Source organism: Uranotaenia lowii, chromosome 3, assembly GCF_029784155.1.
Source record: "Uranotaenia lowii strain MFRU-FL chromosome 3, ASM2978415v1, whole genome shotgun sequence".
Classification (NCBI taxonomy): domain Eukaryota; kingdom Metazoa; phylum Arthropoda; class Insecta; order Diptera; family Culicidae; genus Uranotaenia; species Uranotaenia lowii.
The window spans coordinates 274,054,991-274,082,755 of NC_073693.1; the positions used below are offsets into that span (position 1 = coordinate 274,054,991).

The 27,765-nt window shown below is 39.2% G+C and overlaps 1 protein-coding gene and 1 long non-coding RNA gene across 3 annotated transcripts; one reads left to right on the forward strand and one right to left on the reverse strand.

The window, feature by feature from the left end:
- Positions 1-677: 677 nt before the first annotated feature.
- Positions 678-26,974, reverse strand: LOC129752474 (polyhomeotic-proximal chromatin protein-like). The gene is made up of 7 exons (XM_055748250.1): positions 25,030-26,974; positions 24,549-24,963; positions 23,926-24,487; positions 23,703-23,859; positions 22,319-23,636; positions 9,926-10,624; positions 678-2,347 (listed from the first exon to the last, which is right to left on the reverse strand). The coding sequence occupies exons 1-7, from the start codon at positions 26,218-26,220 to the stop codon at positions 1,626-1,628; spliced, it is 5,064 nt and encodes a 1,687-aa protein (XP_055604225.1). The 5' UTR covers positions 26,221-26,974; the 3' UTR covers positions 678-1,625.
- On the forward strand, positions 9,956-12,838 carry LOC129752475 (uncharacterized). 2 transcript variants are annotated; one of them, XR_008738882.1, is made up of 3 exons: positions 9,956-10,865; positions 11,625-11,945; positions 12,019-12,838. It is a non-coding gene; the product is annotated as an uncharacterized LOC129752475 (long non-coding RNA). The 2 variants fall into 2 exon arrangements; XR_008738883.1 differs by lacking the exon at positions 9,956-10,865 and adding an exon at positions 11,446-11,538.
- Positions 26,975-27,765: the final 791 nt, after the last annotated feature.

The following is a 27,765-nucleotide window of genomic DNA, read 5'->3' on the forward strand; positions in this document are numbered from 1 at the left end:
AGTCGGCTAGGGTCATTTAGACCCGGATTACTGTTTTAGTTATAAATAAAAACTATTGAACCGATTTCTATGAACATTGCCTCTCTAATAAAATTAATTAAATTAAATTAATAATAAACATTACTATTTTGGAATCGTCCAAATGTCTGCTTTCAGAGTTTTTTTTAATTGGGGTTCTGATTTTCATAATCTTCGAAAAAAAAAACTTATATTCCTTATAAAACTGACAGTTTTGCAACAAATATAGCTTATAACAGATGGTCAAAAAATAGGCTCATATTTAAAAAAAAACTGTTAAACGTCAATTTTATGCAGTAAATGCAAATAAAAAACCACCCATATTGTGGCATCAGTAAAAAAGAAGGAATCAGCCAACCAACAGCAGAATTTCTTGCATCTACGTTCTGAGGACCGATCAACATCAACAGAAATCAATAGAAAATGGAAACGCATTCGAAACGGACAAATCGACCCATCTATACACGCCTGTCCTCTGAATAAAAGAATGACCTCTGAACTTTCCGAAGTGACACCCTGTTGAGATTCAACATGGAGGATCCAAAAGATTTTGACTTTAATCGACAGTATGTACAAGAAAAAATCGTCCCGATAAAGTATTTTCCGTATCTTTTCTCAGAAAGTAATCAACACCAGCGTTTTTATTTTCAATTTTCCAGTTTTATTTTCCTTCGGGTTACGCTTCCGAATCAGTTTGCTCTAACCACTACTGAATAGTAAAGTATTTCGTTTGCTGTTCACTTAAAGGCTATTATAATTTTTTTCTGCTTATAGATCGAACGTACGCTAAGGATCTTAATTTAAGATTTTTCTCTTTTGTTGTGCACAGGCTTCCTTCTACCTTGCCGTTATGTGTTCCAAAAGTTGGAGATATCTGAACGAGTTTTAATTTTTTTTTAAATCACAACGTTTTCTATCTTTTCGGGGAGCAGACGAATTTTGGCAAAGTTATGTTTTTTCTTACTCTTCACAGTTTACATCTGTCTTCATATATGATACTTTTCAATGTTCAAAAGAGAATTCTATAGCAACTATTTAAATTGTTTGTTTTCAATGATAATGTTTTGTTTAGTAAAAGTAACTTTTGAAGCTACTACTGGATGAAGGAAAGAAATCTAATGTTTATTATATTTACAGACATATTTGCTTACAATCACTAGGTTTCGAGTGCAGTTTTAAACAAATCTTTTGTGCTAAATTAGAATAAATTAGTCGAATATGAGATGGTTTGAAATGTACAAGAAATATTCCTTATCGTTGAAATACATTTTAACGTTCAGCGAGATTGTATGAAAGAAATAAAAGTTATAGATATAACGTATAAACAATGGAGAAAACATATTTACAACTAGTACATTGTACAGTCTGATAGAAAACAGGAAACAATATCTTTAATATACAGTCTGTAGGGTTCGGATTGGAACCGATCTATTCTAAAAGTTCAATATCATACCGCAAGATAATCAGCGTTCAAGGAAAGTGAGGGAACTTAAACCACATAGAATGAAATTCAACTAATAGTCATTGGGATTTACACTTTTGTCTTAACAGCAGCTCCCGGTTAGGATTCAGGAAAAAATAACTAATTTTTGAAAAATGCCAGTAGCTTATGATTGGGGCACCTCGGACGGGCTGACGGTGGCAATCATTGAGTGGATCTTGGCAACGATTTTCAAGGCCGGTCCTAGCTTCATGCCCATGGCATTGACCAGGTGGTTTTCCTTGAGCAAAAGCAGTGCCTGGCCGTCGATTTCCTGCATGGCGAATTCCTCAGCATAGTCGCTGCAGCCGGGCAGATTCTTGATGAAGTTGCACACATCGTCCACCGACCACTTCATGATGATCGGTTGATCTTCTCCAGCAGCGGCGGCTGCGGCTGCTGCAGCTGCAATGACCTGGGCCACCGGAGCCACAGTTCCAACCTCCATCGGAGTGCCGTGGACGGATTGCTGCTGCTGTTGATCCATCCCTTCAAGCCGTTCCATTTTGATATTGGACGGAGCCACAGGGTTAATCATACCGGAAGTGGTCGTAACCGATGGATGTCCATTGCCGGTCGAAGCTCCATCCGGTAGACTGGTTCCGTTTTGCCCCGGTGCACCCGTTGCAGGATGATCGGTTGAGTTTTGTTTGGCCGCCCGGGCGCAATCCACGCTGCAGAAACGTTTCCGCTTCATCTTGCTCCGGAGTTCCGGTTTGCCACAGATCTCACAGTTTCCAGTCTCTTGGGTTCCGGCCGGACTGCTTCCGGTGAGGGATGACGGTTGCTGCTGTTGCTGGGCATTGTTGCCGGAGATGGGCGAGTTGGATTCGTTGGTGGCTCGTTTTTCTGTGAAAGGAAGGGAGGGAAAAAGAAAATTAGTAAGCTAATACAAGCAGCGAGTAAATTACAAAAACAGAGAAAAAACCGGAGTATTTTTTTTATTTACTTTTCCACATTGTAAGATTAACGGAAAAGAAATCTAAAATCAAGATTTTTACCAAAACAAAATTTGAGAGGATAAAACGACCTCTTATCGAAAATCAAATCCCATTCAAAAACAAAATATAGGAACATAAATATTAAGAACTACGTGAGTTCTAAAATCAGAACTAAGAAAACTATCAGAACTTGAAAGTAAATCATTCATCATTTTCATAATAAATTTATTTATCATTCATAATCATTTATTTTCCATTGTTCGATTTCTCTACTCCTAACTATTTATTTTTGCTCTTTACTGTTTATTCTTGACTCTTTACTCGTTCATCTTTGCTCTTTACTCCTTACTGTTGACTCTTGATTCTTGATTCTAGACTCTAGACTCTAGACTCTAGACTCTAGACTCTAGACTCTAGATTCTAGACTCTAGACCTTAGACTCTAGACTCTAGACTCTAGACTCTAGACTCTAGACTCTAGACTCTAGACTCTAGACTCTTGACTTTTGACTCTTGACTCTTGACTCTTGACTCTTTACTCCTTACTCTTGACTCTTGATTCTTAACTCTAGTTTCTAGACTCTAGACTCTAGACTCTTGACTCTTGACTCTTTACTCTTTACTCTTGACTATTGACTCTTGACTCTAGTTTCTTGACTCTAGACTCTTGACTCTTGATTCTTGACCCTTGACTCTTGACTCTTGAATCTTGACTCTTAACTCTTTACTCTTTACTCTTTAATCTTTATTCTTTACTCCTTACTCTTGACTCTTGGCTCTTGACTCTTGACTCTTGACTCTTGGCTTTTGACTCTCGACTCTTAACTCTTTACTCTTTACTCCTTACTCTTGACTCTTGATTCTTAACTCTAGTTTCTAGACTCTAGACTCTAGACTCTAGACTCTTGACTCTTGACTCTTTACTCTTTACTCTTGACTCTTGATTCTTGACTGTAGTTTCTAGACTCTAGATTCTTGACTCTTGACTCTCGACCCTTGACTCTTGACTCTGGACTCTTGACTCTTGAATCTTGACTCTTTACTCTTTACTCTTTATTCTTTACTCTTTACTCCTTACTCTTGACTCTTGACTCTTGACTCTTGGCTCTTGACTCTTGACTCTTGACTCTTGGCTTTTGACTCTCGACTCTTAACTCTTTACTCTTTACTCTTTGCTCTTTACTATTTACTCCTTACTCTTGACTCTTGATTCTTGACTCTAGATTCTAGACTCTAGACTCTAGACTCTAGACTATAGACTCTAGACTCTAGACTCTAGACTCTAGACTCTAGACTCTAGACTCTTGACTCTAGACTCTTGACTCTTGACTCTTGACTCTTGACTCTTGACTCTTGACTCTTAACTATTTACACTTTACTATTTACTCTTTACTATTTACTGTTTAATCTTTACTTTTTGCTCCTTACTATATACTTTTTACGCTTTACTCTTCACTCTTTATTCTTTACTATTTTCTCTCAACTTTTCCCCTTTTCTTGATTCTGGCAACTCGATTATTTTCTAATCTCGGGTCTGCACTTTCTTTTTCCCTTTTTTGGGGTTCCTTTCCTCAATTTTTATTATTATCCTTGATTCTCGTTTCTCTATTCTCTCGATGATCTTTAATGATCTATTCTCGATTCACTACTTCCATATTCTTTTCTCGATTTTCTAGTCTCGTTTCTCTGTTTTCGATTATCTGACCTCGAATTTCTGTTTTGGAGTTTCTTATTTTATATTCTCAATTTTTTATGCTTACCGATCCTCTAATCTCAATTCTCTATTCCCGATTTTCTATTCCCAATTCTCTTTTCGTTGCTCTCTATTCCACATTCTTTATTTTGGATTCTCTTGATTCGATTTTTTATTCCAAAATTCTTTATATAGGATTCTCTCGGTTCGATTATATTCTCGACTAGCTTTTATATTCTGAATTACTTTTCCTAGATAAACTTTTCTTTATCCTGAATGCTTTATTTTAAATGGATTTTTTTTATATGTTCTTTATTCTTAATTATTCGATCTGAATTCTCGATACTACACATTTTATTGATTTTTTTCTTCATTTTTTTCATTACTTTCCTTAATTTATCCTGAAATCTGAATTTTAATTACGTGAATCTCAATTTTATATTCTTGATTCTAAATTCTAGATTGATGACGTTTGCTTCTGGATTTAGAATTGCCGTTTTCTAACTTTGTTTACTCGTTTCTCAATTCTAAAATACGGATTCCCAATTCTCAATTTCAAAGTTTCAACTTCCATTAATAAATTTCAATTCAGATTTAAATTAACAATTTTCGAATCCTTCGCTACGAATTTACAAACGACAGCTGAGATATCTATTTGGAGATTCGTTTAAATATCTGATTTCGATTATTTTAATTTTTGATCATGTATATCCAATTTAAATAAAAAATTCAGTATTTTTGATTGAAATTTTTAAACTTTCGAAATAATTTTTCAATCAGTTGCGGTTTTGAAAAGTGAACATCCGAATTTTGAAAACGGTAAACCTTTTCCCAATGAAATTATAAAATCAAAGAGAAAAAAATTTAAGACAAACTCTGTACAAAAAAACTTATATTAGAAATTTTAAAGCCTTTCTCAAAAAATAAACATCGAAACGAGAAATCGAGCAACAGAATTCCTTATACAAAATTTTCGAACAAACTTCACAAATAAGTGATCAAAACATAAAAAATCTAGACAACATACAAAAATTCAGAAACAAAAATTCAGAAACAAAAATCTATATTCAAAATCTAAAGACAATCTCATTGCCCAAAGAAAAGTCCTAGAATCGAAAGTGAAAACCAATAATCGCAAAAAAAAAATTAAAAGAATTAAAATTAATATATATAATTCTTTAATTTAAAATAAATTTTACCATATTTTTTGGGATTTTTTGATTGTATAATCCACATGCTCTATGAAGTTTAGCTTATCATCGACTTGCACTCTTTCGATCACACATCCGCCAATTAGCAGACTTGGGCAATTCAAAATTTTGCTGTTGCCTATCATCATCCAGTTTGTTTTATCGAGATTTAGACATGATTTTCTTTGTTTCAGAAACTCGGTAATGTTTTCCAGATCAGCATTTGCCTCATGCATTATGAGTTCTAAATTTTCACCAGTCCAATAAGACACTGAATCATCAGCAAACAGTTTCAGGTGACCATGTTGTAGGCATATTGTCAAGTCGTTGATGTATAAAATAAATAGAATTGATCCCAGGACACTTCCATGAGGGACACCCAACTTATTTTCTTTGTAAAGAGAGTAAAAAGAGCCAAACTTTGTCCGCTGAATTATATTTTCCAAGAAACTTTTGAACCAGTTTAAGACCTTGCTGCTTAATCCAATTCTTGCTAACACATCCAACAGTTTTAGTCGATCAATCGTTCCAAACGCTCTCTTGAAGTCAAGGAAAACGGCAATTGTGTAATTCCCATTTTCGACTATTTCTTTCCATTTTCGAAGTATCGAACTAACCCGCCACTTCCGTTGAATGTTGTTTCCTGAATCCAGATTGTCCCTCAATCAAAATATTTTCCGATTCAATGAACTGTAGCAATTGCCGTTTTACTGCTAACTCCAGTACCTTTTCTTATAACTCTAACATGTTAATAGGCCTGAATAAGGTTGATTCACGTGCATTGGGCTGTTTTGGTACAGGAACCACTGTTGAAAATTTTCATATATTTGGCATTGTACCTAATTGCAGACTAGTGTTTATAATTTAGAAAAATAGATTTGCAAGTATTGTTAAAGAGTCCTTGAAAACTCTTAGTGATACATTGTCGATGCCCGCTGTAGATTTCAGGTTTTTTTTACTATTTCAAAAAATTCTTGAAAAGTGACGCTTTCGAAGAAGCTTCAAAGGAGTTTCGATCATTGTAATCTATTTGTCCTCAGCTGATATTTGAACCTGCAGCCAGGCTTCATTTTGCTCATCTTGATCAAAAGGAGACAGTGAACTTTTTCGCTCCGAATAATTGTGAGTTAATTTTTAAGGAGCAATTTATCCTCTACTGCTTAGAGAGCGGGGAGAAATTTCTTCTCTAACGAATGATCACTCTTCTACTGACAGAGCACTGTTGGTATGTGACTTCGAAAACACTTAACCAGTGCTACGTGTGATCAGTGAAATGAATTGCGATCGTTGATTTCTCAGCCAGTTACTGAGAAGCTAAAGAAAATTTCTCCTAGCGAGAATGAGATCGGGTGACTGCGTGATTGAAATGCTCTTCAACAAAATATGGGCTGCTTGATCGTTTTAGGTATGAGAAACCATATTTCTCCCAGGCGCTTGACAAGGAGATGATAAAAACAGAGCCAAAATCAAGAGATTCGAATAAGCCTGCCTGCAGCTATACTATCAACAAAATATTTCCGCAATTTCCAATTCGTTTGTAGTTTCAGGGCTGGTAGCGGTTTGACAATGAAAAAGTAGGGACTTTAGTGACCAAAATTTGAAAAAAAGTGACCAAATAGTGACTTTGAGGACCGAAAAAAGTGACCAAATAGTGACTATGTAGAACGAAAAAAGTAACTTTGAAGTACAAAAAATGTAACCAAAACAGGCCCGTGCGAAGGACCCGTCCAGGGGGGACTGATAAACTAAATTTTGGAAACATATTACAATAAATGTTTCAAATTTTCGATAAGTCAAGAAAGTAAGAAATAAATTAGTTTCAAAAGAATTTCTTAGCCAATTTAAAATTAAAAAAAATCTGAATTCTAACATAAATGTCCAATCTTGTACAAAACTTACCATGAATAGATGTTAGGAAAATGATAATAATTGTTTATTTTTATTCATCTAAATTTGGAATTCTTTTCCTCATTTTCAACTGGAAGTTTAGTGAGAAATTCAGCTGTAATTTTTTAATTTGAACAAAAAATATTTAATCACGATTTAAAATGTGAATTACCGATTACTGAATAAGAAATGAATTTTGAACAGAATTTATTCAATGTTCGATGGTTTAATTTAATTTGATAAAAAGAAGAATATATTTATGATTATTTTAAAAAGTGCCAGTTATATAAGCCAGGCATAAAACCTTTAATTAAGTAAAATCCTCCAGTTATCAAAATGTCATTTTTGAAGCTTAAATAATAACTTCATGTTCAACTACATTGACACAGAAATGTTAGAAAATGAGTAATTACGTGAATGATTAAAACTGATGAAAAATTCAAAATAATGAGTTCAAAACTTTTGTTATTAATATTGAAAGCACAAATCAAGTACAAATTTAGTTAACATTGCGTATTAAAATTTATTTTTAAAGTTGCTACTTAGAACAATTTTTCAAACTTTTTAGAATAATTTAAAAAATCATGATCGATCCAAAAAACATGATTTCATATAAAAAATATTAATAAAAAGTTTTTAAATTTTCAATCGCAGGTTTTTAAGCTTTAAATTACAAGCTCTGAGTATTTTGTCTCTTTTGATTAAAATATTGGGTCCTGAAAGAACAGAAGGTTGAAATTATGTTTTATTATTAAAAATTGGGAGTTAAAGGCTTATGGTTGAAGAACACGAAAATTCAGAATTTAAAAACAAGGAAACAATATTTAAAAATATGTCTTTAAAATTTAAAAAGTTTGATTAAAAAAAATTCGGCAAGTTGATTAGAAAATTTAAAAAAAAAACTGTACAGTAAAATTCGGTAAATTTATTTGAAATTTGAAAAACAATATGGAAATAAAAAAGATTAGTTTTTAAAAACATTTCAGGAAGAGTTTTTTCAATAACATGTTTCACTATAACCATTTTGGTGCTTATTTTTTAAATTATTGATTTGGTAAATAGTGTTCTTAACTAGAAATTTTGTCAAATTCGGCCGAACACATTTAGTTTTGGTGATAAAGAGTTTATTACTAGTAAAATCAAACATTGATAGATAACTGATTATGGAAATTTGTCATTACAAGTATTTTTGACATCACAGCAGAAATTGTAAAAAAACCTGATTCTATTTAAAACTCATAAATTGATTCAATGATTTTGATTTGAGTTTTTGTTAAAAAAAAGTGCAGAAACTTCTCTAAAGATTTTTAATTATTTTCAAGTCTTTTTTTTTTGTGGCGTTTGAATAATTATTTTCAAAAGTCATTTCAATAACAAAAGCTGATAGAAATATTGCATACGTATTTAGATTCGGGGAACCCAAATTACTTGATATTATCGTTTAAATTCATTGCCCCTAAGAAAAATCTAAATTTTGTGGCCTTGTGTAAATTTTTAAAACCCTTTTTTAAGTATTTAGAAGAACAAAAAACACGAAATAAAATTGAGTATGAAATTGTTTTTTTAAAGAATATTTCATATCAACATAACATTTGTTATGACATTAAAAGATTAATTTAATAAAAAAAAAATGGTTCGTTTCAATCTCAATCTTAGTTACACTTCTTAAAAAAAAACCTATTCTAAAGACGAAATAGGGTTTTTGTATATCAAGTTTTGAGTTCCAATACCAAAAATTGATTGAACAAATTAAAATCTACAATCAAAGTTAGTTTCAATTCACGAACGTCAAATAATGTCGTAGATCGAAATGTCTCAAGCCAAGGGTGATTTATGCCGAAATTCCGCCGGAGGCGAAAAAAAAATCTAAATGACTGATCAAGTAATTTACCGTTACTACCGTCAATATTAACACGCGCAATTCAAATTACTCTTTCATTGGTATATTTTCGGTGAAAAAAGTGACTTTTGGTGATAAAAGTGACCATTTTTCGGAAAATAGTGACTTTAGTGACCAAATGATGAAAAAAGTGACTTTTTAGTGACTGACCCGAAAAAAGTGACCAAGTCACTAAAAAGTGACTCGCTACCAGCCCTGTAGTTTCAACACCATTAAAACGTACGGATTCAACTTTTAACTTCCTGGGTTGACTTAACGTTTAATAGTTTTCCATAAGAGTTTTCCGTCGTTTCTGTTCTTGCCAAGTTCTTCTTGAACTGATAGATTTTTGGCTTATTTTATTTTCTGAGAGTATGTTGTATCTCAGCCAATTTCTCTCACATTTCTGGCGAAGAAACTGGCTGTACAGTTCATCTCTTCTTCTTTTCAACAGGCGATGGTTACTTTTGTGGAAAAAATTATTAGTGATTTTTCTTTTTACACCTCGTTCATTTACTACTGATACTATTCTTCAGTGATAAACCAAAACCTTTAACAGTTTCGTTGAAATCGTGGCATACTCATGAACACAATCATGACTCAAGAATCCGACAGAGTCAATTTTGTTGTACCGACTCCAATCTTTCACAACTTGAAAACTTTCCAACTTAGCTATGGTCGTATAGATTTGTTGATATAATTTGTGGTGTTTTAACATCCCACAAGAGCTGAATATTAACTCATTTCAATAGAAACAAAATGATATAATTTTGTTTTTCTCTTCTGATAGTAGAAACAACAACACAGATGAAATTTAATAGTAAACATAAATACTCACTCGGTGGCTCATCGCTCCCGTCCCAATCGGCGCAGCGCTGCCAATGGACCGGAAACGGTTCGTCCGCTTCCATAATGACGAATCCCTCGATCACGTGTGTCAGCACGTTCGGCTTGATCATCGCCTTCGGCAGTCCACCCTTGTCGGTTCCGGTTTTCCCTTGCGGGGGCGGAAGTCCTCCTGGGGTGCTGGCCACCGTCGTGGTTGTCGTCGTCGAGGGGGGTGGTGGTAATCCATTGGGGACCGAAGAGGTGAGGGATGTTACCGATGAGTTATTGGCGTTGTTACTGGTGGCTGTTGTGATTGTGGTGGCCGCCGGAGAACTGCATTGGATGCTAGTTGGTAGGGATGATGGTGTGGTATTGGGGGACGTCGTTGTCGTCGTTAGCGACGCGTTGGTGGAGGTTGTCGTCGTTATCTGAGCCGTCGTTGTTGTGGTGGTGAGGGGTGGCGTCGTAGTTGTCGTGCTGACGGCACCGGCTGATGAATCTTCCGAGGATATCGGATGGGAGGCTGCTGTTGCTGCAGGTGTCGCTGCTTGTTGACTACTGGCTGTAGTTGGTGTCGTCGCCGATGAGGCCGGGATCGTTGAAGAAGCCTGTTGAGACGATGGGGAACTGGACGAAGTGTCCATCGGCGTTGGTCCGTTTAATTGCGCATCAGTTGCACTATCGGCCGAAGCTGGGGCTGCAGACAAATCTGAAAAAATGAGGAAACAAAACATTAGAACTAATCACATTTTCATCTACTTCAATCAGAACACAAAGCCTACTCTAAGCGCAGAGCTGAATCAACTTCGAACGTCATTGCCAAACTGTCAGTGAGAGTGATTGATCTCAAACTCAAAAAAAAATTAGCGTCGGTCCAAAACGAAACGAACACGCTCGATTTTCATCGCGAGTCGCGCCTCAGTTGCGCGTCCAAGCTTCTAAGCAGCAAGGTAGGTACTAAATTGCTGTTGCTGTTTGCATGAACTGTGACAAAGCAGACGCGCAAATTTAATTTCGCGAACTAAGACTGGCTTACAAGTGGCACACATCTAAGCGGCTGGCCATTTGCGCCAAGTACCTACAAAAAAAACCTAGTCGGAGAGAACCGAAACGCGCAATGATTCAGGATAAATTAGAGAACCCACTAGCACTCGGCGCAAATGTGCACTGAAGCGTGACCGGCTCAATCTCACGCGGCTGTTTCTGGGCGTCTCGCAAAATTTACATAAATTTGATAGTTTCAATAAAACTTTAGGTTTGTTCAAGTCCGAAGCAGAAAGTTGAGAGATCACCTTTCTTGAAAAGTTGTGAACTGACCTAACAAAATTATTACACGCTCATTTTTATTTAACCATTTATGGATCAAAAATAACCATTTTTAAGCTTTTGCTTAAAAACTGCCAATATGGTTATTTTTCAATAATTTTTCTTGTTCCAAATTTAACCATATTGGCAGTTTTCGAGTAATAACCAGAAAATGGTTGGAAAATTTGGTGTTTTAATCGCCATTTTGAAAGTAATTGATGGTGCAGCCGAACGCGTTCTTCAATTATTTTTCTTTAAATTGGTATAGTTTACCTGTCCTTGAAAATCGACTTATCATAAAGGAGGAGTTTCTAAAAGGTAATATATTTTCTAAAGGAAATTCTTAATTTGTATCAAACCTGAGTCAGTTACCTGACCACTAACAAAAATATAACTTATTTCAGTGCGCCAAGTGAGAGCTCCGCTTCCAGTTCCAAAAATTACGGGAAAAGCTCTGCCGGTTCATCGTCGAAGTCACAGAACAAAAATAAAATCATCGTAACCAGTCCCCGCACTACTCGGAAGGTGTAAATATTGCTATGAAGAAGCCTAGAATGACGCTCCCGGTAGTTGTTCCGGCAAAAGAGAGTCGAGAATATTCATCCGGATGTGATATCTTTTCATTCGTACATAATGAAACCCCGAATGACAGCGGAGAAAGCCCGGATGAAAAAGCTACATCCGGTTTATCATTGGCGAAAACAATCGACTTTCTAGGATCGAAGGTTGGTAAATAAATGTAAGTTCTGAGTCTTGAATTTGTGTTTTAATTTTAAAATCTTTTTAATTCACTTTTAGCATTTCCAGACTTGCCTTCACATTTGATCGGTTGGGAACAAAAGAGTCCGATTTTTAAGGCGAGTTTTTTTTGTTAATCAGAGCCTCTGGCAGATCCAGTAACCTGTGAGATGCTTGTTTTCATCGAGAATGCTGCAGTGGGAAACGGTGAGGCGTTAGATAAGCCAGCAATTGGGTTAAACGCTGTGCTAGCAGAGCTCATGTGGTTCAGGCCAAGTCAAGTGGACAGTCTCAGATGGAGATTGGATTAAAGACGTTCCCGAGAAAATGGTCGAAAACCATCAACGCGAAACTTTGAACGTTCCTGTAGGTGTGGTATGAAGGAAAATCACAGATTAAAATCACCAAGCATGACGAGCTATGTGCAATTTCCCCATCAGCCCAACCCCCAAAAACCCCTAACCCATCTCCACCCCAACCCCCCTGTACCCCCCCTTCTCTTCCCCCCAGAAAGTTGCGTCTGCAGCAAAACTAGAGCAACATTTATTGATCGGTCAGGTTACGCAGCAAATCATTGGAAACCTTTATTGAAATGTTCAGTTTTCTGGGGATTCGTTAACGTTCAAAACTGCTAGTGTTAGGTGCTGAAAAGAAAGTCAAATTGTAAAACAGATTCTAGAACAAAGAAAATTGTGAAAAAAATGATTCAGCCCAAAGACAGCAAATCAATTATCCAGTTTCGACAACAACCAATTCAGTTATCTTAGTTCCAAGCTTCAGTTCGTTCGTCACTGAAAGGAAGCAATTATGTATTAGGAAAATCAATTATTGTGGTCGCCCCAGATCAATTGATATGTAGAAACTATCAGGAACAATAAGTTGAGGCCATTTTAGGACCTAAAAAGAACTATTATTTGATATCGGATCTGATACAACCGAGGAAATTTTTCCGTTCACAAAAAGCGACATGTGATTAAATTTTTGTATTTAATTAAAAGTAGAAGTAATTTCTTCAAAAAATCTAAAATCTCTTTTCTTTTCATTTGAGAATCCCATTAAACACAAGAAAAAATATGGCGCTTTGTTTCCACATAGCGCTGAGGTTGAAAAATAACCATTTTTCAACTTCTCGTCCAGTATCCCATTCGGTTGAAAAGTAACCATATTTGAACTTCTCCCCTAGAAGTCATTTTATGACTTCTCATGGAGAACTCATAAAATGACATTTCCCGGGAAAAGGTCAAAAATGGTTATTTTTGAATCGTAAATGGTTTAATAGTTTCTAGCGTGTAGAATCGCACACTCTCCTGGATAGTCAAGTACGTACTAACAAGTACTAAAATCGACAATAAATGCTACGAGTGTGCTTCCACGACAAACGAGTTGCGAATATAGACGATCGCGAAAAGCTGAAGGAGGCTCGGAAATTGATTGTAGTGTGGGGTGGTCCAAAAAAAAGTCAGAACAACACAAATGAAGGTGGGTACTTCAGAAGGCGGTGTTAGTTGATGTGCGAATTTAAATATTCTTTTTCTCGTTTTTGGCTGCCGCTGCAATACCGTTAGGGACACTGACTCGTTTCGTTCCGTGTCCGAATTGTAAGGTAAACCAACTGACTAAGTCAATTCGAGTTTTTTTTTTGCAGAATAGGAAGGAGAGGAGACGCATGGTATCGCTTTGAAACTGTACCCATCAATCAATGATTCACCAAACCATCTGTCAAGACGACACCTCAGCAGCCTTTCAGCTGAAATGCAAAACTTCGAAAAACCGTTTGCTGGTTTAAATTACCATCATCATTCATAAGTTTAGTGATAACAAGTAGGCTAGAAACGTGTGTCGGTCGTCGAGCCGGCGATGATGATATGACGTTCGCTAATTTGCACGTGAGTGGGAGCAACCGGTAAACCCAAACAACAAACAAACAAAAAAAAGCACGGTATGGGAATGGTAGCGGAAGGAAGGGGTTATAAATAACGGTTCCTCCAGTTTATTTATTGTATGGTTATGTTTGCGGAATGGCCGATTTATTAGCTTATCTGATAAATGTTTGTGGGCCGCTACCGATATCGTTCAATCGGTGTTTACATTAGTCAGCTGTTTTCTTCTGTTACAGGAGACTGGGAAGAAATTTATCAGGTTTATATCAATTTTTATCGGCCCTTTTGAAAAACTTCGAATTCTATTTCAACCAGTATAACTACATCGAATAAGATTACCATTTCATTAGGTGTGTAACTTTTCCAATTTTACGTGCCCGGGTAGACGTACGTACGTACATACATAAAACTTTGTCAATATCCGGTTCGAAGGACCAAATCATTTGAAGTCGTCTCCTCTAAATCGGGAGCAAGGTCTGTTTACTTTGCATTGTTGGGGATGCAGCAATCAAAATCAGCAATAAGCATCAAAATCCTAGAAAGAACTTAGTATAAGTTTTCGTATATTGCCATGAGAGGACGTGGTTTCCTGAACGCTAGATTCACTTTGTCATTATGGCACAAAACAGTAACGAGCCTCGAAAAAATTTTGAAATTTTTTCGAGGCCCCAATACTCAAACATAAACGAGCTCAGCGCAAAATGAGAGTATGTGTGTGTTAGCTTATCTTCTCCTCTTTTCATCAGTATTTTTTGTTTGTTTTTTTTTGCCCATTTTTGCTCAAAATGTCGTCAAAACAAGAAGCGTTTCGTGAGCGCGTTGTAAAGTCTGTTCACATAGAATCTGGTCGCATCTTTTCATTTACTGCAGCGCCCCTAGTTGTCACATCGCAAATCTATTGACAGTGTTTTGATCCGGATGGTTTGTTTACTTAGTGGTGGAAATTTCATCAACGCAAAAGGCGAGAAAAAATTCTGCACACTCACGTAGAGAAACCGACGTGGTCAGGGGTAAAGATCGCGAAATTCCTGAAATATCCAAAATCGACTGTAAATTCGGTGCTGCAACGTTACCTGGAGACCCTTACGGTGGATCGAGCAAAACAAACCAGGCCTAAAATTGGAACATATGACCGGAAGCTGCGAGCAAAGGTAATTCGATCAGTTCACAATAGTCCTGGAATCTCCTTGTGTGACTTGGCGAAAAAGTTCAAGACGAACCACAGTACAGCTCGACGAATTTGTTTGCGAGAAGGCTTGCGGTCGTATCATGCAAGCAAACACCCCAACAAGACGCTGAAACAAAACCTGGTTGCCAAAACCAGGGCAAGGAAGTTGTACGAGAAAGTGTTGACCAAGTACAACGGATGCATTTTGATGGACGACGTAACTTAGGGGGAAGTCGTCTATGGCCGGACATCGCCTATGGCCGGACAACATAGATTTTTCGAAAACACAATATCCTAATAATGTTTTAACGCCATGAAAATAAAGTTAATGGTAGCCTGATATGGTGTTAGAAATATGGTAATCCAGTCTGAAAAGGTAAACCAATGATAGGCATCTAAAGCTTTTGCCTAGTAGTACGGAGAGGATCGCCTAAACTTTGCATTTGTATTGAGGTCAGTTTTTTCGGCTTGTAAAATTTGAACTGCACATGAACGACATCGTTGATTGGTTATCTTTCGACCACAGTAGATATAAGATAAAAAAACAGAAGTTCAAACGAAATATTAGGAAAATGAAAAAAAGTGCGATTTCTCTATGACCGGACACCAAATTGTTGTCAATGACCGGACAAGAAAATATTCAAAATGATAGGTGTTTTTAACTTTAAACATTCATTTTTTCATCTCTATAGCACCCCCAAATGGTGAGCAGAAGATAAGGGTTCAATAACGTAACTATTTTGGTCCTCTGAGAAACTTAAGATTTTGCTGTCCGGCCATAGACAATTTTTCTTTTGTTTTTTCGAAACAAATGTTTCATTCTGGTTTGTCAAAAAAACTTTTATGACTGGCTTCATAGAACGTTCAGTATTGGAAAACATATATTCACAAGACCTGTGCAAGTGAATTCAGTCATTTTGCTACGTTTTTGTGCCATTGGTGACAACTTTGGTGAAGTAATTCGTAGTGTCCGGCCATAGACAACACTTTTGGAAATGAGTGAAAATTAACATGAAATGATTTCTCTTACCGCATGAATATGTTGTAAATTAATTTTTTTCTAATATAGTTAGGTGATCATAATATTGATACTCTTCAAATCAGTAGAGGAATCAATATTTACAAAAATCTATTTTTGAAGTTATTGCTTAAAAACCTTAAGTGTCCGGTAGTAGACGACTTCCCCCTACATCAAAATGGATTTTGGACAAATACCCGGCAACAAATGTCACCTTGCGAAGCGTAAAAGGGAATGTTGCGAGTAGATTCAAGTTTGTTTTCGCAGATAAATTTGCTCGTAAGTTGATGATTTGGCAAGGGATCTGTAGTAGTGGGAAGAAGACTAAGATTTTCATCACTGGGGACACAATGAATGGAAATGTTTACAAAGAAGAATGTCTCCAGAAGAGGGTTTTGCCATTCATTCGGTCCCACAAAGGTCCGGTGAAGTTCTGGCCGGACCAGGCAAGCTGCCACTACCGCCGGGATGTCGTTAAGAAGAACAAGATCGATTTTGTTGAAAAAAGTATCAATCCACCAAACTGCCCGGATTTTCGTCCCATCGAGAAATATTGTGCAATAGTTAAGGGCAAACTGAAGAAATGTGGCAGAACCATGATAAAACCCGCTCAAATGGAAAAGTGGTGGAACAAGATGGCGAATGAGGTTACAAGCAGTACTGTGCAGAAAATGATGGGTGGTATCACAAAAAAAGTTCGAACATTCATCCGAAAAGCGGACGAATGATTTTTATGTATATTTTTCCTTAAAGTGCAATTAAAACCCTACAAAATGACATTTTTACTTTTGTTGTGCGTTATTTCTTTGCGGAGAAATGATCTATTTTATCCGACCAGATACTATTTGAAACAGACTTTACAGTTCTATGAACTGCACCAAACCCAGCAAACATTTTTGTAGCTATATTCTTATGCTGTTTTGATATGCTTTCCATTTACATTATGAATAATCGTATGAAAGTTGAAAAACAGCATTAACTTACTAAAGTGGTGGTAATATGCATACATAAATTTCATTTCTTTCTAAAACGACGAAAACTACATCAATTTGGCACTATCCGACACCTTATTCGTACCTATCAGAATAATGGAAAAGAGCGCAAGATTTTGCTCTCATAGCCTTCAAAGCGTTGCCAGCGTAATATTTATTTTCCAGATCTCTCATTGTTCAATATTACTCAATTTACATCTGATGTTTAATCATCTGGATGCACGGCTGGTTGCAGAGAGAGCATGCCGATATTTTTCTCGATTGAAGTCCGCGCGGGAGCAAAATCATTTCAAAATTTACAAACATGGTAAACTTTCTATCACATCCTATTTAAACTGACTTCAGACGACATTTTATACGATCTTTTCACTATGCAGTTGGGATTGCGATTCGCAACACCATTGTAAACGACCTAAGTTATCATTTCTGGTAAACGGAAAATAATAAAATGGTAAAATTTACCTAAATAGCCAGCTGAACGCTCGTGGAAGCCGAAAAGATAACTTCTACCTTTTCGAGGTGAAACTCACCTCACAGTGTGGTAAAGTTTGCCTGAATCGAGCAGACAAAAAAAAAGTACAATTCACCGAAAAAAAAAGGTGAATCCAAAAAAGGTAAATCTTACCTCGTAGCGAGGTGAAGTTCACCTGAATTAAGCTAAATAAAAAAGTACAATTCACCTAAATCCAAAAAAGGTAAAACTTATCTTGTAACAAGGTGAGTTTGACCTGGATTGAGCTAAACAAAACGGCACAATTCATCTAGAAAGAAGTAACTATTTGCCGAAGTTAAGTTGTTTTGTCAGTCAGGAACAAGTTTTGCTTCGTGCCCAATATGTGAAAATCGAAATAGAATGGTAAGTGTTTTCTTACAGGTTCCGGCAATTGAAGTGTTACATTGCAACTAACAAATAATTTGATCAAAACAAAAAACTTTTTCTTTCAAATTTAATACGATTTACATCAAAACAGATCATATTTTCAAAATCCATTGGCGCCTTTCGATTTTTTGTCCTTGAGCTTAACCACTCGCTGCAGAAGCTTAAGGCACATATGTATTCTAAAAAGCCCGCAGGTGGTTTTTGTGGTATTTTATCCCAGGACTCAACTAGACGGCGCTTCAGAACTTCCAACCCGTCATGTTTTGTAGAGTAGACTTCGGGCTTCTGTATACCCTAGACAGCCAAGTCCATAGGGTTCAGGTCCGGCGAACTCCCCGACCACTCCTGATCGATATTAACCCTCGAAAAAAAAATCGCACACAAAAATTGGGACCTCTTTCCTTGGTAAGCCAATGCGAAGTTCTGCTGAAAAATCACCAACCAAGACCAAAATTGGGACGTGTCCACAGTTCGAGGACATGCCGTAGAACTATTTTCGATACGTAAATTGATTGATCTATACCTCTTCAGGGTGTTCGGTTGATCTTCACCAGGAAAGTACGGGCGATTCCGACCCATACCTTTAATAAGACAGAATTTCTGTCGTCTTGTGGCCTTTAATACGTTTGCATAGGTTCGTTATCTTTCTGGCAACCAAAATCGGTAGTTTTGTTTTTTCACGAACCGCTGTACGGTGACGAATTCATCGGCTAAAAACACGATATTCTCCAAATTTTTCATCCGCAGACCGCGTAAGCTGCGCCTTTGCCTTTTCTATCCGCCCTTGCTTCTGTTCAAACGAGAGGTCTTGAAATCTTAGGATTTTGTAAGGCTGGGCCTAAAGATCATCTTCCAAGATCCGACGGCGATTTGATCCGGTGTATTAAAATCTATCGCCAATTTAGTGTTACTACGCCAAGAAATTCTCTCAGGGTGCATCTTGATGATCTTCACCATGGTAGGTGTCGCCACAGTAGCTTGGCGATCCCCACCATACTATACTTGGGTACTTCTGATCTCCAGGTATCTTTCAAGAGCGAGCCAAAATAAAAAAAATACATACACTCATTGGACAACTCACGAAATATGTCTTTCTACCGTTTCACAGCCTGGAACTAGGCGATCAAAGCACTACGCTAAGGTTCGAGGACTATTTTTACTAAAAAAAACTTGGTTACAATATTAACAAAAATGTCCTCTGACATCTTAGACATAATATTAACAAGGTGACAAGGTGTCATCTAACTTGGTTTTTTATACTTCGTAATAATCACTCCTAAAGTTATGTAGCAGTTCAATTGCCGGACCCTGTAGATATCATTTAGTTGTGCTGCTTCTCGTCACAATACTTTGGTTTTGTTTCAGATTAGCCCACAGAGCTTCGAGGTGTATTCCACGTCATCCTCCAGATATCATTCCGGAAAAGCCGGACCTGACCGGATTAGTCGGAAGGAGAAGTGGCTCGGATTCACTAAGCCAACGGAATGCCGTCAAAAAAGTTCAATCATTCTCACCAGTACATTGGCAAGACATTGAAAAAAGTTGGAATTAAGTGCCGAAAGAAGACAAGAGCCATCGAATACACTGAGGAGCAGATTTCGACTCTTAAATCCCAATGCCGCTGGATGATAAAGAAAAATATTCGGGAAAGTGTTTTGTTTTGGACGATGAAAGTTACTTCCCTTTTTCGAAGACGCACATCCCCGGAAACGATCGATACTATTACAAGGATAGTTCTTCTACATCTCCGAACATTAAATACAAGTTCAAACATAAGTTTGAACAGAAAGTGATGCTGTACATAGCCGCTTCCGAGAGAGGTATTTCTAAGCCATGGATCAAGCCGTCTGGTTTGGCTATCGATCGAGATGTGTACCAGAATGAATGTTTGAAGAAAATTTTGTGCCGTTTCTATACAAACATCATTCTGATGACCAAAACGTGTTTTGGCCGGATAAAACGTTCCATTTGTACCCAAGAACCACAACCCGACAAATCTGCCTCAGTGTCACCCAATCGAAGATTTTTTCGGAACTTTGAGCTCATTGGCGTACAAAAATAATTGGACAACCGAGAACGGCAAACAATTGATTGATAGAATCAAGAGATGTACATATTTACAAAGTTGACATGAAGGTCGTACAACGCTCCTGTTCCGAAATCAAACGGAAGCTTCGGCGAACAGCCGATTATGAAACGGTCTGCCTCGTCAAGAACTCAAAACGATTTGGTCCTTCGAACCGGATAATTACAGAAGTGTGAAAATGAACGCTCTATTGTGTTGTGTGAATCGAAAACGCCCACTGAAGAAGATATTAAATTCTTATCGCAATACCGGTATCTGAACTTTTCATTTACCTTGGTTGAATAAAAAGGAATCTTGCTCGATTGCTTTGATTCAGTTGAACGAACGCGTTTTCTCTTTCTGTATAGCTGTCTATTAGCAAAGCTGCTTAGAGCTCTATCCTTTCAGCCACGACCGCTACGGTGTGTTTTGTTAGTGAAGCTGAAATCTCTCAGCGTTTCATACTTCAATGATCACGGGCATTTGAGCGTCCGGGATGGAATTAACGGCCGATGGTATCAATAACAAGATCCTGAAAGAAGTCAAGTAACCGTTGACGAGTTTCGGCCTTGAAGATGCCCTGCATACGAAGCAAAGTTCAAGCATGCAAATTGGTACTTTGTCTGGTGGTTCTTGAAGGCAGAGCCTGGCCATTACGCCTAATTCTCCCTAAAATGCGCTGTGCTGTAGGCCAGAGGTAAAGCCGGTTCGTCCTTCGCTTCGAAGTTTCCAGTGAACAACTGAGCAATCTGGATCTCTAAGGATCACATTAACATAGACTTATAAGTTTTCTTCGAAAAACATCCCTCGATACGTCAAATTCGAAGAGCTTGGAAAAGCGGTTGAACTTTTTCACACCGGTGAAAGCCCTATTTGCTCCGTCAATCGAATGGCAACATACAGTTGAAGGTTCTGGTTCCTCAGTTCATGGGGTCTCAGACTAAGAGAAATAATTTCCAGAAGCGTAGGACAGTCGAATCGCGACGTTAGTAGATCGGTGACGAAATATGCTTGTGTTGCATTTCTTCGGGCTTAAAGAGTATCCATGTCTATGAGACGACATCGATGTTCGTAGCTTGGCGGATGAAGCGGATCTTGCCAGTTTAGGTGTCTGAGGGCGTAACGAAAAAGCTCGGTACCGTTCTGGTAGTATCAGACACATCAGACAACTGACGCGTATTCGAGGATGGATCGAACTGTGCTGCAATACAGGCTCTTCAGGCAGTACACGTCCTCGAATTCCTTGGTCATTCGAAATAAAAATTCGAGGCTTCTAGAAGCTTTATCGACGACGTAGTTTGGCTGTGTTTTGAATTCAAGCTTACGGTCGAGTATTACGCCCAGATCATTAATGTGGTTCTCCCACGCAATGGATTCATCTCCTAGGAAGTACTCCGCGTAAAAAGGCTGCGGTCTTCGTGAGAAACTGATGACTGCATATTTACTGTGATTCAGAGGCAGGCAGTTGATGTCGCACCACTGTGCGAGTAGATTGAATTGGTTTTGCAGGAAATCAATGTCGCCCTGACCGTTCAAGGTGTAAAACAGTTAAAGATCATCAGCATAACAAAGTTTCGGGCCGTGTCGGGAAGTGAGAGTACATCGTTAAAATAGATTGAGAAGATAATCGGTCTTAGATGACTACCTTGGGACACACCGGAGGAGGCAGAGAACTGGCTGGAGAGAGTTTCTCCAATGCGAACTGTCAATTTACGTCCAGTTGAGTAACTACGGAGTCAGCCAAGTAAAGGTCCGCAGAATCCTAAGCGTCCTAGCTTACCAATGGCGATATCGTGGTTCACATTATCAAACGCTGCTACTGACAAATCTGTATAAATGGCATCAGTTTGAGACTTTGCAGCAAAACTTTCGTGTACATAGGAAGTGAAGGTCAACAGGTTAGTTTTCGTGGAGCGTTCGGGCATAAATCCGAGCTGATCGATCCAAAAATGTTGCTTAACCTACGAGGAAATCGGATCTATGACGACTAGTTCGAATAGTCGAATCCTGCGGAGGGATCAACAATTCAGACATAATCAAACCATTGTAAAAGTTTTCGACCGTGAACTTCATGGAATTGAAATCGGGCTAAGAAAGGCAAATGTATCGCTGCAAATACCTATGAGACATATGAGAGGCTAGAAAATCTGAACTAGGGTGATTAAGTCAAGCAAGGAGAAAACAGAGATTTGGTAAAGATTAAAAACAATCAAATAAAGAGAAATTAGTAGGAAAATCTACAACCCGGACAGCTTCAACACAACCATCGACGATGACTTGCTAGGTTGAGCGCGAGGTCCATCCTTCTAACCCAAAAAACAATCAACTTTCCAACAATATAAAAACACGTAACTCACCCTTCATACTGCTATCCAGTCCTTCCTTGGCGGTGGTATCGGCACTAACCCCAGCCGGTGCCTTGGTCGGAGTCGAATGACCAAACGATTTGCTCAGCTGATCAGCAGTCGTCGAAGACTGCGGAGTCGTCGTTCCCGAATTCGCCATACTAACCGGGGTACCAGGTCCACTACTATGGGTCGGGGTCATCGGAGTTTTCGACTGTTGGTGTTGGGACATGGTCGAAACTGCTAGTGGAGAAGCGGCACCGGCTACCGGGGATCCCAGATTGGCGGTAGCGGCTGCTACGGCAGCAGCGTTAGCAGTGTTCATACTTTCTAACATCTGTTGATGTTGGAGCTGCTTCTGCGGCGTCGAGAGGTGCTGTAATTGCAGCATGGCAACGCTGGCAGCTTTGAGATCGGCACTTTCCTTGGCGGAGGTTGCCGAGGTTGGTGTTAGAGAACCGACCATGGTTGAGACAACCGGGGAGGATGTGAGGGATACGGATGTGGTGGTGGCAGCGGTTGAGGAAACTGGAGTGGCAGTCACGGAGTTGACCATCATGGCGGCTGCTGAGAGAGGAGTAGCCGAGAGGGAAGTCATGGCTACTATCGAGTTTTGGACGTGTTGCTGCTGTTGATGCTGCTGCATGGACGTCGGGATTGTCGATACTAGGATTTGGGACGTCTGGTGCTGCGCTCCAGGTGGCAAGTTCTGATTTTGGTTGCCGGGTTGAAGTTGACCTGCCTGACTAGTTTGGTTCATCGGGGAGATCGTGGTTCCATTGCTGGAGACGACCAGTGGAGCAGAAGTCATACCGGCGATCGAGACGACTGGGAGTATCGTACGTTCGATTTGTAGCGTCTGGGAGGATGCTACACTGGTTCTGTCAACACCTTGCGGTAGTTGGTTAGCGATGATCATCTGGGTGGTTCCCTTTTGCTGTTGTTGTTGCTGTTGCTGCTGCTGGTGATGTTGCTGCTGTTGTTGCAGTATCGACTCGGCGGAAGTAACGTTGATCATCGAGATACCGGTCTGGTTCGGTTGACCCGGCTGCTGAAAGACGAACTGTTGCAGGATGTTGCCCTGTTGGGTTCCGGTGGCAGTAGCTTGAACGAGCTGAGCTGTTTGGACTGTGGTAGCATTGCCGGGTCCTGTGCCGGCAACTGTTTGAGCTGCTACCAGCTGGTTGCCGGCCTGAGCTTGGGAGTTTTGTTGAAGGAACTGCTGCTGCAGGCTGTGGATCTGCTGTTGCTGGGTTTGCTGCTGCTGGTGTTGATTTTGCTGTTGCTGCTGCTGTTGTTGTTGCTGGAACTGTTGCAGCTGTTGAAGAGTCTGTAAGAAGGATAAATCAAGGTATTAGAACGTTTTGGGATTGGGGAAGAACACAATAAGAACTACCTGCTGTTGCAAAAGAGCCTGTTGCTGTTGTTGCTGTATATTTTTGATGTGCTGTTGAAGCTGAAGCTGCTGCTGCTGCTTATCGTTGGTAGCCATGGATTGGATGTTCAATACCGGTGACGAATTGATCTGTCCACCGGCATTCATGAGAACCATTCTGGAAAAAAAAAGAAAAATGTTTTGTAAATATTTTATTGATCGTTTAGGAATAAAATGAACTCACTTTCCACCGGCAGTAGTAGCCACAACCTGCTGCATTTGCTGCGGCTGAGCTTGCTGGGGTTGTTGCTGGATCATTTTGTTGACCTGGGCTGCAACCGTAGTTGCCGTGGTATTCAGTTCGGTAGTTTTAATCTGAACTGGAGCCGTAGGGCGTACAGGTTGCTGTTTGGTGCGCATTTTGCCTCCCTTGGCCAAGAGATTTTGCTGAGCCTGAACAGTGGTTTGCGTTGAAGCCGATGGACGGATTGGGGAGGCACCTTGCGGCAGGATTTGTGGCCGTGGTATTTGTTTCGGGGCAAGGTGGCTGGCAGTTTTTTGTTGAATCGTAGTTGGAGTACCTTGTTGTTGGGGTTGAGTTACCGTGGTGATGGAGTTTGTCTGATTTTGTTGCTGGTTTGGATTGTTTTGTTGTTGATTGATCTGTTGGTTGGGTTGATTTTGTTGATTCTGCTGGTTTTGAGCCTGCTGTTGCTGTTGCTGCTGTTGTTGTTGCTGCTGCTGCTGTTGCTGTTGTTGCGTTTGCTGCGGCTGTTGAGGGATGGTGCATGGCAGTGTGAGAGTTTCTAAAAAAAACAAAGAATTAAAAATACGCGTATTTGAGGAAGAAAGAAAGGTTGAGCTTACGATTGTGTTGTGCCGCAGCCTGTTGGATGGTCTGCTGCGGATTCTGCTGGATAAACATATTACTGCTTCCATCTGGTCCAGTTCCTCGGAAGATGATTGGGTTAGCTGCCAAGAACTGCGGCTGCAGCCCATTAGCCGTCCAGATCTGGCCCATTCCCTGAATTTGCCACGGTGCTGTGAACTGCATCTGCTGGGCACCCTGTTGTTGCAGAGGACTCAACAACTGAGCCGTTGGCATCGTTCCTTGAGAAACCTGAACGCATTGCTGTCCGGCTTGTTGCTGGGTCAGAGTAGCTACGCTTTGTTGCTGTCCGGCAGCCGAAATGCTAGTCGTTCCAATCTTCTGAACTTGAACCTTCTGACCGGCACCAGCAGCTGCAGCTGCAGCCGCAACTGTCAACTGTTTTTGGACATCCTGAAAACGGAGAAAAAACATGATTTAGAAGCGACAAAATTTATTCAAAAGATTTTTTGAACTTACCGGACTGAATAGCAACGTTTGCGGTTGACTCGTAGGTAAAGCGTAGGCTCCGCTAAAGTTTCCGGTTCCGGTCGCTCCAATGACTTGTTTACCGGGAGCAGCGGCTAACATCTGAGGCGTTCCCTGGAACGGTTTCGAAGCCGCTATCAACTGAATCTGCTGCTGCCCACCAATACCGGGGTGCAGCAACAGTTGCTGAGAACCGTACAGCTGCTGCAGATACTGGTTCTGGATGGGTTGCTGCAAAACCTGAACCCGACCGTGCTGCCAGTCCGTAGACAGCTGCTGACCGGTGGCCATGGCCTGCTGTTGTTGCTGCTGCTGCTGTTGCTGCTGATCCATACCGCCGCTGGCATTGGACTGCTGCTGCTGAGGAGGATTGTACTCCTGCTTCACCTGAATAGTAGCCGCTCCGGCAGTGAAAGCCTGTTGGAACTGCTGAAACTGTTGGAACTGTTGCAACTGTTCCTGGGACAGCTGCAGGGGCACCGACGTCTGTTGGGCCACCTGCGCTGGGCTCTGTGACTTCTCCAGGTTGCTGGGGGTAGGGAGGTCGTACTTCTCGTCGAAAGTGATGCCCGCCTTCTGGGCTAGTGTTTCCAGACACTTGAGGGGTCGTTCGCCCGAATGAGACTGCTGACCAGCTGCTGTAACTGTAGTACTGGTGTTACTACTCGAACTTGATGCCGATGCAGCACTTGATACCGGAAATGGTCGAATCGATCGCAGGTGCGAAACGGTCGATGGACTGCCGGCTGTTCCGGTTGTACCGGTGGTGTGTGGCGATAGCTGAGTCGGTGCTGTGGAGGCTGCTGCCGGCGATTGGGCTCCGGTTTTGATGAACCTGGCGCCGCCTTGTTGTGCTTCCGGTTGTTGGTTGCGGAGAAGTTCGATTTTCACAACCGAAGATTGCTTCTGTTGGATGTTGGAGTTATCTCGCAACGGGTGGTGCTGGCCTAGCAGCTGCTGTTGCTGTTGATGTTGCGGATGTTGATGGTGCTGCTGTTGCTGCGACTGTTGCTGACGCTGTGGGCTTCCTTGCAGAAGTTGTTGTTGCTGCTGCTGGTGGATAGTCTGACGTGGGATGCTGTTATTGTTGTTGTTCTGGAGTTTTTCCTCTTCTTGCTTCTGCAGATTGTTATAATGCTCCGATCTGAAAACAGAATTTAAAAATATATAAATTATTAGCATAAATTTTGTTAGGCAAAATAATTTTGATCTCTTGGAGTTTGCTTGAAATGAAAAAAATAAATATAAAAATTTGAATGGAGACTTCCGTTGTGTCAGCAAAAATAACTCCTGCTAGTATAGTCAAGATAGCTTAAAAGCTCTTGTTAAAACTCATTGAGACTTCTGAAGGAGCCTTTAAAGATTGGGACTTCTGCTGAATATGAAATTTCCAAGGATTCGAATGGATTTCGTGATTCTGAGATAAATGGCAAAACGCATTGAGATTTCTGCTAATCGGAAATAACTGTAAATTGAGACTTCCGCCAACAGAAATAAAAAAAAACCAACAGTGTTGCTAATAGTAAGCACAGCTCAAAGAATTTTTTTTTCTGAAACAATAGAGACAATAGAGACTAAATAAATAATGTATTAAGATATCTTTTGATGATAACTGACAATGATGATAAGTGAACTGAGACTTCACCGAAAAATCAAAGCACAAACCATTAAGAATGCTGTGAAAAACAGCAGAGAGCGTGATTTGAATCTTATGTGAATTTGAAAAAATAAGCTTATGATGCCAAAAAGACACTGTGTTGAAATATCTGGTTTCAGAAGGAAAACGGCGAAATAAGACTACAACTGCATTTTACAAAATTAACCAGAAAATGACTTTTCGACTGACATTAAATTTGATTGAAACTTCTGCAGATTGAAATAAACCTGCTATGAGAATTTGATACTTTTTGGAAAACAAACGAGAGCTTTCCTGGTTGAAAAATTTTCAAGAAAAATGACAATTTTGTTGTGAAAAAATAGCAACAAAGTTTTGATTAGTATTTTCAAATTCTAAAAGGAAAGTTTTAATAGCTATTTTACATGAGTTTATAATGTAAATTGAAATATTCAGTCAAACGAAAAAGTGAGAAAAATTTTAAAAATCTAAAAAATTCAAGTATAAAGTATAAAGAATCGTTTGGCTCTCGTTTGAGCCTCAAATGTAAAATACTGAAAGCCAACAGAAAAATTTTCACTGATGAGAGAAAATAACCAAAAAACATCAGATTGAGACTTCTGCTATTAGCAAACCATAGAATGGACTGAAATTTCTATCATCAAGAATGCCAAGACTTAAATGTCTGCTGGTGTAAAATATCAAATGGACTAAACATAAATAATTTTCCAGTGTTAACCAGTGAGTCTTCTGTTATGAATAATTAAGCGAGTTTTCAAACTGATTGAGAAATCTGTTTGTCGAAAATGGAAAATCTAAACCAAAAAAATACCAAGTAAAATTGAGGTATCTCCGATTATTATGGATGGATCCAAAGTTTGACGGTTTCACACTCCCGCTGAACACTGCTGACACTCACAAAGGCGTTTTAAGACCCCGTTCGATTTTGACTACCGGTATGAAAATCGGATGTGGTCAAAATCAGATGTTGCCAAAATCGAATGTCGCCAAAAGAGTATGGGGTCTGTATAGACTTTAAATGCTAGAAAACTTCCTTTTGGATTACAAACCTGCTAGTAAAAAAAATTTGAACCGTATATTTTTTTCTTTTT